Source organism: Hemicordylus capensis, chromosome 4 (genome assembly GCF_027244095.1).
Source record: "Hemicordylus capensis ecotype Gifberg chromosome 4, rHemCap1.1.pri, whole genome shotgun sequence".
Taxonomy (NCBI): domain Eukaryota; kingdom Metazoa; phylum Chordata; class Lepidosauria; order Squamata; family Cordylidae; genus Hemicordylus; species Hemicordylus capensis.
In genome coordinates this window covers 104,911,849-104,925,488 of record NC_069660.1, presented here as the reverse complement: position 1 = coordinate 104,925,488, position 13,640 = coordinate 104,911,849, and the positions used below count along the sequence as shown (strand labels likewise).

General features: G+C 38.8%; 1 protein-coding gene across 15 annotated transcripts in view; it reads right to left on the bottom strand.

The window, feature by feature from the left end:
• Positions 1 to 329: 329 nt before the first annotated feature.
• PDE4B (phosphodiesterase 4B) overlaps positions 330 to 13,640 on the bottom strand; it is a 442,933-nt gene continuing 429,622 nt past the window's right edge. For all 15 annotated transcript variants that reach the window (XM_053250556.1, XM_053250551.1, XM_053250550.1 and 12 more), the window contains 8 exons: positions 13,216 to 13,394; positions 10,308 to 10,406; positions 10,005 to 10,169; positions 8,320 to 8,419; positions 6,912 to 7,066; positions 6,674 to 6,796; positions 4,720 to 4,902; positions 330 to 2,355 (listed from right to left, as the gene is read on the bottom strand). In XM_053250556.1, coding sequence (XP_053106531.1) covers positions 1,990 to 2,355; positions 4,720 to 4,902; positions 6,674 to 6,796; positions 6,912 to 7,066; positions 8,320 to 8,419; positions 10,005 to 10,169; positions 10,308 to 10,406; positions 13,216 to 13,394 — 1,370 coding nt within the window. In that variant the 3' untranslated portion in view covers positions 330 to 1,989. The remainder of the gene's footprint in view (positions 2,356 to 4,719; positions 4,903 to 6,673; positions 6,797 to 6,911; positions 7,067 to 8,319; positions 8,420 to 10,004; positions 10,170 to 10,307; positions 10,407 to 13,215; positions 13,395 to 13,640) is intronic.

Sequence of the window (13,640 nt, the reverse complement as noted above, 5' to 3'; positions counted from 1 at the left end):
TCTGCAGAACTCAATTGGATGCAACACTGCCATAACAGGAAGCAGAACACCAGCCTTCTATTAACTGAGATGGAAATTCCTTTGCTTTAATAAAAGCATAATAAGAGCACTCAGTAGGTTAATCTGAGGCTCTCATTATTCTGTCCCTTCCAGTTAATAGATCAGATGGATCCGAGAAAGTGTATAGGAATAAACCTGGGTGATTGTGGAGTAATTCATCTCTTGTTCACTACAAGAGATGGTGAAGAGAAGTTCAAGATATTAACAGTGAACACTCATACTATTGAGACAAAGTGGTTAACTAAAAAACAATGTCTAGAAGAGAACTGTTCTAGGTCATGCTTTCATTTATTCACTTCATATAAAAATCTCTTAAGAATGCACCTGAACACAATATATAATACTATAACAACATACATTGTTTGAAACTTTGAAACAATAAAATAACCACCTAGAACAATGCAGTGTTCAATAGACATACAAACCCATTGATCATGCACAATTGTGCTATTTTCATCACAAGTGAGTCACGAGTTGGACTGAAAGCTTGAAACGTAGTTTTACGAACTGAGATTGGCACTGTATACATGCCTAACAAGCTTCGTTGGAAGAAGTTTCACAGCACAATTATAACATCAGTTCACATTTTGTCATAGAAATTCACATTGGTTTGTTCATAAATCGGAAAGTGACACTTAACATTTTGTGGCATTTGCTGGGGGTTTCCTTTTTGAAGTTTCAGTAGTTTCACATAATCTGAATAGATAGTTCTAAACCTTTCTCAGTCACTAGTAAGGATGATTTCCTAAATCTTGGTGAAAATGAAACTCGTTTCAGCCAATGCCACCTGAATGCCCTTTCTGAGTTCCATATGTCTCTTTTCAGCTATGTTCAGGTTCTTCTATTTTATGCAATACAAAAGGTTACAAGAAAGGCAACTCTTATGAGTCTTCTACAGAAATAACATCACCACTGACAGGCAATGTTAATTTATATAAATTAATACTTACAAAACATTACATTATATACATTAAGTAATAAATACACTGTTATAAACAGTAATGGACGTGTTAGAGCTCAAGGCAAGTGCAGGAGAAAAGAAGAGACACTAATCCTAGTGGACATGAACTATGGGAGAAAAGACAACACAAAGGACCAAGCGTGCAACTTCCACTCAGTAAAGAAACCAATGAAGGGAGAATGCACGTCATGCTACCTCTGTATGCTGGTTTTTACATGTGCTGTATTGTGTTGTGAAAACAGAAAGCTGTCGTTTGTCTTGTGTACAACAAAGGTCAAGAACAGTTGAGTGAAAAATACTGTTTTCAGTTGGGAGCAAATGGAGGAGATACACAAGCTTTTGCAGGATTGAGAAAGTGACCAGTGTTGTGCAATGCAACGCGGAGGGGCACCCTGCTTTAATTAGCTAGTTAAAGTGATTAAACTGCCATAAAGTAACAAGTATTGCCCATAAAAAGGAAGACCGCTTTCTTTAAAACAGGAATAATAAAAAAATTGTACATCAATATCAAACACGTTTTGTTACGTATTTAGTATGTCTCTTGAAAAGACGTGAAAGTGTTTATAAAAAAGGCACACGGGTTGGCAGACAGGTGGACAAGTTTTAAATGCAGTGTTACTAATCAGTAGTTCTAGCTGTCAGGCCTGTCTAGATTTCAAAAGCTCTTAAGAACAAAAAATATTTCCGTTGTGTGTCATTCACTATCAGGCTTGTTCAGTAACAATTCACAATGGCTCCAGACCACAATTTTTTTTTTTTGGCTGACAAAGCTTAAGCTGCAATAAAAACCACCTGTTCATTTCCTGAGCAGTCACTACACGCTCTTTCACCCTGACTCCAATCTCAAGTAGCTGGAAAGGCCTTTTAGCCAAGATGCTGGCCTAAGACCTAGATAGCAGGCTAATCTGCAAGACAACCTGCATGTGCATGAAGTATTTCAATTTGCCTATACAGACAGATACAGTACTTTAGGTATCAACAGGTGATGTATCTTCTGTCACAATTGCTATATTAGCTTCCCTTTGGGAATCCCTTTTTCCTGGGTCAATCACACAGAGTGTCTTTGTACTGCTGAAATAGCTGATACCATCACTCCCCTTTTCAGGCCCATCAGAATCCTCTTCTTCAAGGGTAAGCTCAAACTGGAACTTCTCCATCAGGCCCTGGCAGTCTCTGTTGCATTCATCAAGAGGTGGGGAGGGGCTCTGAGGGATCATACTTTGGTACCAATTCCTGTTATCTTCTAGGGTATCCAGGATGTCTTGGGCATCAGGCTGCACAAGGTCTGCCCATGTCTCCCAAAGAGGGTGGACAATATAATCAATGAAGCCAACCTGCAACACAATAACAACAATGCATGCATTACAACTCTCATTTAATTAAGAAACAAAGAAACAGCCGCAGCAAAAATTCTGACTTGAAAAGCTATCCCCATTTTTGCTGAAAACATCTGCTCTATGGTATTTTACTACAACTAAGAGCCTTTCCAGACACTGGGTTTCTTGTGCAACAAGCATATATTTGTTACCCAAATGTCAGAGGGCTCAAAGGTTTTTCTACCACTTAGTATGTCTGTTGTTGAAAATCACATTTTGTCATCAATGAACCACAATACTCTTTTACTGGAAAAAATATTCTTTTCCTCTCCAGCTAGGGCACCCACTGCAGTTTGGATCATTGTATATAATTTTGTTTTGCAAGTGGTACAAGCACCCATTGGCTAGTACCTGTCACATTACTCCTGCCACAATACTCTGAATTTGTTTACAATTTATTTTTCTGAGTATTGAAAACTGCAATCCTAAGCACACTTATGCAGAAGTAAGTCATACAGAATTTTTTAAAAAACTGCATCTATGTAGCTGCATGTAGGCTACCTCCATCATTTGCATGGGATTAGGATATTGCACTATTAGCACTGGCTTAAAGTGTTGCTTAAAAATATCAATTATGGTGGATTTAATGGAGATGGACAACTTTAGATCAAATCCAATGTGACACTGCCAAAAATCTCTGGCTTCTTACAACTGGAAATTGGGAGTATGCACCGGCAATCTCCCCTTTGCTATTCCTCCAGCATTGCCAGGGTTGTGAAAACCTATGTGTGGCATGAGAAGGTCTATCAATGTCTATTCATGCTAAAAAGAATTGCCATGCCATGAGATTGGCAATATCTGGCTTGAAAATGCAGGGGGAAATGTCAGTCCTTCAACTATTACTTGAGTAAAAAGAGTAGGTTTTTGGTTTTTTTTAAAAAAAAGATGGCTAGCACTTTCACGTGGCTAGCAGTTTTGGAATTTGCACTGTTTTCACTATTGGCACTATTTAGTCATAATCCTAAAGAATGCTATTGCTCTTCTAGAATTCATTTGATATTTCTTGGCATTTTACTAGTGTGCAGAATTCATATCTGTTAATCTACAATGCACAAATATCTTTAACTACAGAAAAAAAGAATGCTCTTTCCATTATATTCTTTTCTCATGCACTCAGCTTTGGAAGCTATACAGAAAGAGAAAGAAGACATGGTCTCTTAACTCCAGTCCTTTGCACCAGCTATGAGTATAGTGACATGTGGAAATGGTGTCTCATTGTGGGTATAGAAAGATGGCTCTGCTCCACATTAACTGATGAGTAAACCCTGAACTGGATTACTTCGTAGTTACTTGACAAACAGGAAGTACAGGATAGAGAAAACTAAATGGCCATAAAAGTCAATGGAAAGTCTTCCGTCTCAGTAGAGTTTGTCACTTAATTTCAAAAGCTGCTGGACAGCAGGAAAATGGTTCTCAAAGGAGCCCATCTCAGTGCTCGGATGTTTGGTTTGGAAATAACATTTGCCTCCTTCAGACACAACAGGATGTTGAGTGAGCCATTATAATTCTATTGTAACTGCTGGGGCAGCTTAAGCCAAAAGATGACGAAAACTTCCTGCAGAAAGCTCAGTAGAGTCCCTTAAGTTAAGCAGCTTTGCCTGGTTATTGGAAGGTGGAGCCTTTTTGGCACTTCAAATTAATAAATGTTTCCAATTTTTAAAATAAACCAAAAGTTAATTTTCTGAGCAGGCAGCTCAAACCAGAAAAGCAAACATACTTTTCTGGTAAAGCATACTTGTTTTACCAGTTCTTGGATCCTAAAGGACATTATTAAATTCTTTTTAAAAAAAACTTAATTCTAAAGAAAAGTATTCTAGAAAAAAGAATACTTTCTTATATTCTTCATCCTATTCTTCTTCCACAAAATACAGAGTAGTGTACACAGTGCCCTCCATTTTATCCTAACAACAACTCTTTGAGGTAGACTAGCCAGAGGCAGAAGGAGACTGGCCCAAGGTCATCCATTGAGATATGGCAGAATTTGAATAGGGTCTTGCTGGTCTGTCCCAACGCTTTGGCGTCACCTCTCTGGCTGTCAAGTATTACAATTAAATCTGGGAATATGAAAGGAAGGATGATATGAAGTGAAGAAATAATGAGAGAGAAAATCTTCTATGTCAGCTAAGTTCACAAATGCACTAGAAACACCAAAAGCATTGGAATCAATCAGCATTCAGCCCTACATGTAATAAACCTTTGGATATTTACCAATAAATGTAAACAACATGAAGCAGAAAATTGGGTTGTCATTCTGTTAAATAAATACGCTGGCAGCAGAAACTGGTGTAGAGTTATATTAGTAAGAACAAAGTAGATAGTTACCTGTGACTTCTCTACAGATGCTGTGTGCTTGTCACACATTGGGCTGATTTCCATTCCTCTTTCCCGTTCTTTGTCTCCCTGCTGAAAAAACTCCTCCATGATTCTGTCTGTCCATTGCCGATAGAGTTCGAGGGATTTTGTGGGATTACTTAAATCAGCACAATGAACCATATTTCGGAGAACCTGTCATTGCAAAACTTGTATTAATCTGAGAACCCACATAATCAAGCAGAATAGAACAATATTTTATTCTGTACTTGTTAGTACATGCAGTAAAATTTCACATCAAAAGGACACTTTGATCCCCCAAATATTCTGTCTTTAGAATACCATATGAGAAAAAACTTCATACTTTTTATGAGGAGAAATAGTTGAAATACATTTTTACAAACAGATAATTCAGATGCTTTACAGAATGAAAGAGGTCACTATATGCCAGCCTAATTAACTGGTTGTACAGGATGGAAAAGCAATACGCTCCATCTGTATAAATTGCATAGGTTATTTCCTGAATGCAGGTGTTTCCTTCTATTCTCATAATGCTTTTGAATATAACACTATTCACATACTGTTTTTGTAAACTCTTTTTTAGAGTTTCTCTTACAGCATTTACAGTTTGCATTAGATATTTATCTTATTTTATCAAGTTTAAGATATTTGCATCTCACTTTTCTTCAAATGGAAACCCAGGTATATTTTTAACCATATGTCTATGATCTTATACTTAGCCAAGTGTATACTTATATTTATGATTTTACAGTTAACCAAGTGTAGAGAGTGCTCACTAGAAGATGACAAAAGTTTTTCAGAGTTAAACTTTGCTAAAACACATCTATTTAGCCTGGCCTTTAGTGATTTTTAAATAGTTTTATACTGTTTTAATTTTGATTGTTTTAATGAGTTATTCATTTTGTTTTTATCTGTTTTTATTTGTGTAAATTGTCTGGAGTCATCCGTAAGGACAAATAATTGTGGAACAAAAATATTTCATAGAGACATAAAAGGGGAATGATGAATACATTTTCTCAAACTTATTTTTAAATGATACAGAAATGTCTATCTTGATCCAGAAAAATACTGAAGTGGATGATTTTTTTTAGTGTATTATCAAACAATGGACAAAGCAAAGAGATCGGAGTAGAATCCCCAACTGTAAAGGAAAAATCCCTTTTTAAAATATTCTTAGCCATCCATGTCGACTTAATCCATAGAGCTCATAAACATGTGAAGAACAACCTTGTGGATTGCACAACACTTGGCTGTACTAGTAAGCCAAAAGAACACTAAACTGGTTGTGTTCCTTGTGACTGTGGGATCCTGTCTTCTCCAAGGGGGTTGGAGAGAAGAAGAATTCAAGAAAACACAAACAACCAAATTCCTGTCTTGCGGAAAGATTTATGTATACACACATAGCATACTTGCACAAATGTGCTTATCAGCTCAATCCAGTTCCTGATTGAAGCCGCAGCATTAACAGACATTGTAGCAACAGCCATAGGAGCATAGAGTCTAGCTCTGTCCCATCTCCTTTAGATCTCCCTGCTATTTCTTAGTACACCTTCCTCCCACTGACGCATGTTATTGCTCCAAACATTAGTATGCCATGCTAAGGGTGGTCTTCTCCTTTCCTCAAATGCCAGACTAGCTACCACCACTACAGCAAGGTGGCAAGTGAGTTTTCCTGGAAGACCTTCCTCTGAACAGCAGAGGACAGAATCAAGTACTAACACAGGCGTAGGCAACCAGCTGTTACTGAACTACAACTCCCATCATTCCCAGCCTTAATTTAATATATGACAGTGTGGTGAGAACACAGCTTTTCCTCATTCAACAAGAGCTTAGTGACCAATGTTTTCTTCGGATTCCTTCAAAAGTCAGTTTTAATCAAAATGTATGAATGCTTAAAAAAAATTATTTAAAGTAGCATCACAGCATCGGGAGCACCTATACAGACCTGTATTCTGTCTGTATAGTTATCTAGAAGGAGAACTCCAGAACTTGTCACTTTTTTAGTTTCCACCATAGTCTTTAAGTCAGCCAGAAGGGACATATGTTTCGACATGTCTGTTGCCAGGACCTATACAAAAGGAGAAATAATTATTGGTAAATGGTACAGGGCAGTAGAAAGGCATTTCTGTTTTATACAGCAGCAGATGGAGTTGTAGCAAGACTGGAAGGTACCAAATTCTTACCATGTCGATCACCATTTTCCTGAGAGTTTGACGCTGTTTTTTGGTCAAGTTCTGGAAGATGTCACAATGCTCTTCTTGTAGCAGCTTAAAACCCACAGCAAGGTGGTGATTTTCCAACACAGATTCATCATTGTACATTAGAGCTAGTTCAGAATCTGTCAAAAAAGTGCAGGGTGAAGGGAGGGAACAGTTAATTGCAATGCATGATTTCACACAGGAAAACAGTCTTTGGCGCAAGACTTAATGATGCACAAGGGGAACAACATATTGGAACCAGTGAGACAGCATTTCAGTCTCTTGAGGCCCTCAGCTCGATGACATTATAGTTGTTATGTTTCAGAAGAACCAAAGGACAACTGGAACAAAAGGTTTCAGAACTAGGATTCATTAGTAATTTGGCTGTATTTTCCAGTGTTTCCGTCAATCACCTGTTCAATTGTGTATTGCCTAAATGTTAATACTCTAGCAACTGTTCAGGAATCTTGTTTATGTTTCTGAAAATGTTTAAGAAAAGTGCTGTATTTAGGTTTTGAGTCCCAGCTACTAGGATGAGTTTTTACATTGCCATTTCGGTTCTCATATGATTCATTTTTTAATTTACGCACAGAAAAAGAGGCCTGCAGGATCAGACCAGGGGGGTTATCTGGTGCAACATCCTATATTCAGAAGTAGAGGGTGAAGGAAACAACCCTTTCCTGTTGATTCCTTCCCCAGCAACTGATATTCAGAAGAGTACTGCCTTTAAACCTGGATATTGCCTTTATTTATGCACTTCAGCCCATGTGAATATCTACTTACAACCCTCTCAGTCCACTTTAGGAGTTATTTCCAATGTGGGAGTTTAGCTGGTTGCTGGTTTAGGTGCTTACATTGCTCTGCACTCCATATTTGTCTCTTTGTACTAGCAGCAAACAGTACAGTGGCTCAGTGCAGTTCCAAGGGGCCTGTGAACTCTGAGTGCACAGATTTAGCATGCCTGACACTCTCAAAATGCTCTTTCTATAAGAACTTTATAGCGTCAGAGCGCGCTCCTAATCGGAACAGACTAGGAATCCTGAATAATATGATATATTATGATATATTATATATTATGATATATTATATATTATGATATAATATGAACATGAATATAATATTAATAATATATATGAATGAAATTTCCTAGCCATATGATTTTTTAACAATCTCATTAATAAATGGGTTTCACAGGGAAGAAACAATTAATGATCATGGCTGATCTGATGAGGAAAAAAACTCAAAGTAGTCCCACTGAAATTAAAAGGACGAGTTAGATAATGCCTAACTTGTCCTTTTAGTTTCAGTGGGACTACTCTGAGTAATTTTTCACATCAGGGCAGCCATTTTTTGGAGGGTGGGGGAGGTGGTATTCCACAAGCACAGAACTCACTTGTGTTAATAAGAAACTGGTTGGAGACACCAGGGTGATCCACATCATGAATTGCTGCTGCAAAAATTGCTGCGAGAATTTCCAGATCAGTGAAGACAGCCTAGGGCAAAAATAAGCAAATAAAATCCTCACATTTATGAACTTACAAACCATTTACTCATTCACCTACAGAAAATATATTACTGGCATTTATTAAAATAAGCATTAGAAAACAAAGCCTTTCTAGTCACAACAACCTTCTTGACATGGCACATAGATTTCAAAACGAAGTCTTTTTCAGGACCAACCATCACTCTTCTGACATTTTTCAGGACCACCTGAAATGCCTGCCTTTGTTTCAATAATCCAAATACTCCCTTTGGAAGGATAAAAGAATGGAAAGTACAAGCATTGCACCTCAGGCCCCAATGAAGACAGGACATGCTTAAATGGAATAAAATAGGGCCACTTTATTGTTGTACAGTAGAAATAAGACTTGCAACGAGGTACCTAACTAACCAGAGCTCGGGTACTCCTCCCATGTTAGACAGCCTCCTAGGGAGGGCTGCCTCACACCAGGGCAAAGGGCTGGGTACTGATTCTGTCAGGCACCAGGTCTTGACTTCCTCTCTCCATGAGGCTTTCCCCCGCTGAGGTGAGGGCGATAGCCCACCCCAAACTAAGCCACAGAGCTCTGAGTGGTGAGCAGAGGTCCCCCCCACCGAGAAGGGGCTATGCCCAACCCCCCAGGCCACAAAAACCCTGAAGATCTGTGCCCTGCCCCACCCCTCACCTCACATGGCCCTCTGGCCAGACACCATTAATCAATCTGCCTACCCCACATCCGCACTCTCCAACTTGTCTGCATAGAGGCCAACCAGTGCTGTAACCGGCCCGGCTCCTTCCCTGATTGGCCAATCCTGGCCACATGCAGGGTGAGGCAAGATGGTGGCACTGTGCCTGCCTTCATGTGCCGAGGACACAACTCTGCATCCCGCCCCATTGCGCTTGCGCAGCAGCAAGGATTGTCATTGCATTCAATTTTCCATTCATTTCCATGGGAAAATGAAAGTTTTGCTATAAGAGCATTGCCTACAAGTTTAAGTGTGTGGTCCCATCTTAGAAATTAATGACTAAATTAATCTTATATACACTATACCTGAATTAAACCAGCACATGTTCAACAGCTTTGTTGATTACACATCTTCCATTCACACTGGTAATAAAACAGCAAGATCTCACAGTATAGGAATCTACCATGACTCACACAGAGAGTGTGGCTGCATAGAAAACTGGGGCCAGTCAGGAGACTGGGAAGGTGGGATGTCTGCAAAGCAACTTATGGGCCATATGCATAGTGTATTTATGGAATCTTTGCGGTACCCACAGTTCCTATTCAAATCCATGGCATTTTTAGCTTCACCCAAATGGCAAGCTGATGAACCAGCCATGAAACCCCTACAATCTTGTCCAATAATTCTAACCAGTGAGTAATTTTCCAGTGTGGAAACTGGTTAAATTATGTAACTACCTAGCATGAATGTGGCATTCCAGATGTACTGCCAAAGCAACTGAATGCTGGATATAATTTTGGCTTTGTACATTTACATACAAAGTATATTCATCTCACTCAAAACTGGAATTATCCAGTAAAATCAATTTATCATCACAATAGGAATAGTGTCTAAGAAATAAACTCTACTCACATCCAGGGCTGGAGTGGAAAGAAGAACATGTGTTGACTGGGCTACATCAGCTGCATGGAGACTGTTGTGATAGGCTACGTCGGAATGGTAGTGGTCTTCCAAAGTCATCATATAAGCTATAAAGGTATCTGATGATATTTTGAATGTCTTCAGTAGATCTCTCTCCTGTTTAAGGAATTAAAATTGCATAAGGTGAGACACATATACACATGTAAAGGCTTCATCATGTGGGGTTAAGGACAACCTTTCAAAAGGCAGCCACTGAAGGGAAAAATAGCAACAAGTTTCTATGGAATTACCAACCTGGAAAATGGCATACATAATGCACGTGAGAGGTCTACTGTGTGAGTATCTTGCAACATTAAATATGTTCAGACCCCATTTATTCAGATCCTCCAGTTCCTAAAGGAAAAACACAGTGATTAAAAAAAATTACAATGACGATAAGACCATGAGGTATTTTAAATTCAAATAATTATTGTTACCATTTTCTTACAGTTTAACTTAATGCATAGTTATCAGGAGAACCTGGCACATGCAAGGCACCAGAGATAACCTGTATCAAATAATAATGAAGTAGAGAGCACACTCGAAGCATAAGAGAATTATTTGCAGCATGGTATGTCACCTTACACAGTAGGTGGAAAATAAAAGATGACAAATGGATAATGGTGCTACTGAATATTACAATGTGCAGAGAGACTTTTAAATATAGTTCTGTAAATAACTGATAATGTAGACTTTATGCATGCTGATTAAATAAGAGGGTTCCAAGATCGCAGCCTTTTCCAACTAATAGAGGCCAGTCCCAAATACTTTAGGGGAAGTATATCACATGAAACAGTGTATCACAGTTTCTCTTATTTGCCTTAAATATTCTAGGAATAGAGACAACCTTGATAAGAGGATGCATGTCCTCAGTATCGTCACTGAGAGCCACTAATATTGCTACTAGCGATGTGCACGAATCAATTTTTTTATTCAATTTGTACCCAAATTGAGTCACCCTTGATTTGTTTTGTGTCTGAATCTGTCTGCCTGAATCACCCCAGATTCAATTTGGATTTGATTCAATTCAGATTTGGGTCGATTTGGACAACTTATAAAGGCCTTAGGGGCACCATATTTGGGTGGTGGGTAGGTCCCCATGGTTGCCACCTACCACCCTAATTTCAAGGCAGTGGGGCATGTGGTTGATATTTATTGATTTTTTTTTGTTTTTATTGATTTTGTATATTAGCACCATAGGAAATAATGGGGATTTGAAGTCACTCTATCCTAACCCTAACATGGAGCCCCAGCTTTCATTAAAAAAAAAAAAAGCTAAGCTCTAGCCCTTGTAGAAGTGGAATTATGGAGCACAAAGTGCAGTTACTATTTTTCAAGTATTAGGCTTCTTTGGTGCATAATAACATTTCTTCATAATGAATCCCTATGAGGATTAATTGCACACCTTCATTTCTTCTGTTCATTTTGACTGTCTTTGGACAGTGCCAACTGTCAATGCCATGTGCCAACGACCCACCCATCCCACCTGCAAGGCAAGTGGGGTACTCTGTTTATTTTTTAGGAATATTTAAATGTTTTGATTCTTTGGTGTCTAATAACTTTTCCTCATAATTAATCCCTATGAGGATTCATTATACGCCATCATTTCATTTTGACTGTCATTGGACAGTGCCAACTGTCAACTGCCATGTGTCAGCTAACCCTCCAACTCCCCTCCACCCCCCACACAATGGGGTACTCAGTTTATTTTTTAGGAATTTCTGGAGTGTTTAGATTCTTTGGTGTCTTCATTACACACCTTCATTTCTTCTGTTCATTTTGATCCCACTGCTTTGTAGGTGGGATTGGGGAATTAGTGGCATCCCATGTGCCAACTACCCCGCCCCCCCAAGCCAAAAACCGCTGGGTACTCAGTTTATACTTCAGACATTTTTGAGGTGTTTAGACTCTTTGGTGTGTAATGAATCCTCATAGGAATTCATTATGAGGAAAGGTTATTCAACACCAAAGAGTCTAAACACTTGAAAAAATTCCTAGAACATAAACTGAGTAGTACCCCATTGCCTTCCGGGTGGGACTGGGGGGTGTAGTTGGTGCATGGCAGTTGACACTGTCCAAAGACAGTAAAAACGAATAGAAGAAATGAAGGTGTGTAATGAATCCTTATAGGGATTCATTGAGTAAAAGTTATTATACACCAAAGAATCCAACAAATTGAAAAATAGTGACCACACATTTTGCTCCATAACTCCACTTCTATAAAGGTTAGAGTTTAGCTCCCTGCCCCCAATGAAAGCTGGGAATCTGGGGGAAATGATAAGAGGAATCTGAATCTAGAAGCAATTCGAATAGAATCTGGCACAATCTGATTTGGACCCAAATCTAGCCAATGGACCACGGGAGTTATTTGTTCTGTCTCCAAACCATTCAAATCAGCTAGATGTGGGTACAAATCGATTTGTACCCGAATCGATCTGCACACCCCTAATTGCTACCTTCCAGAACTGCATCCAGCACATCTATGAACATGGTAACACTGTTTTCTGAACGCCATCATAACAGAAATTTCAAAGGCAAATTGTATACTGGGGGAAAGAACCATAGGGACATAGGAAACTGCCATATACTGAGTCAGACCATTGGTCTATCTAGCTCAGTATTGTCTTCACAGACTGGCAGCGGCTTCTCCAAGGTTGCAGGCAGGAATCTCTCTCAGCCGTATCTTGGAGAAGCCAGGGAGGGAACTTGAAACCTTCTGCTCTTCCCAGAGTGGCTCCATCCCCTGAGGGGAATATCTTGCAGTGCTCACACATCAAGTCTCCCATTCAGATGCATCCAGGGCAGACCCTGCTTAGCTATGGGGACAAGTCATGCTTGCTACCACAAGACCAGCTCTCCTCCCAAGGGAGCAATGGGACCTTCTGATTCTAACTCAATGTCAACTGTTTCATTTCAGTGTCAGTTGAAGCACATAAAATGCTGTTCTGGTGATGTTGATATACACTTTTCAAAAGCAAGGCTGGATTAAATGACAGCCTCAAGTCTGAAACATCAGTTGCAAAAAACAAAACAACAAAGCCGCACACAAGTAGGTAAATGCTGTTTGTTAACTGATGTGCTAAAGCAGCCGGGCAACACCATCTCTCTTCCATTTACACCTTAAACAAAAAATACCATAATAACTACAGTGAGTTATACACACCTTTGCTAGATGGTCTTCCCTTTCTGTTTTCACACCAAATCTTGAAATACTAGTATTGTTCAAGCTTGAACTATGCATCAGCTTTTTCACACCACTGATCTGTGTCATAAGCTGCTGCTTTTTCTTTTTCTCTCTGTCCTTCTGTGTGGGAGAGGGAATCTCCACATCATTCTGCTTGTCTGTGAAGGAAAAATAAAAAATAAATGTATCACATTTATTAAACCTGTTATACTCAGCGTTCAAACTTTTGAAATAAGCACCTTTTGTTTTAATATGGCATATGCATAATAGTTATTCTTAAGATTTACTTCCTTATTCAAAATAGTTTTAATAATTCGATTTATAGTGTTTAGATGCTGTATTATAATTACTTTTAAGTCAAAACAATCATTACTACTGTTGTCATAATTTCTTATAAAGATGAA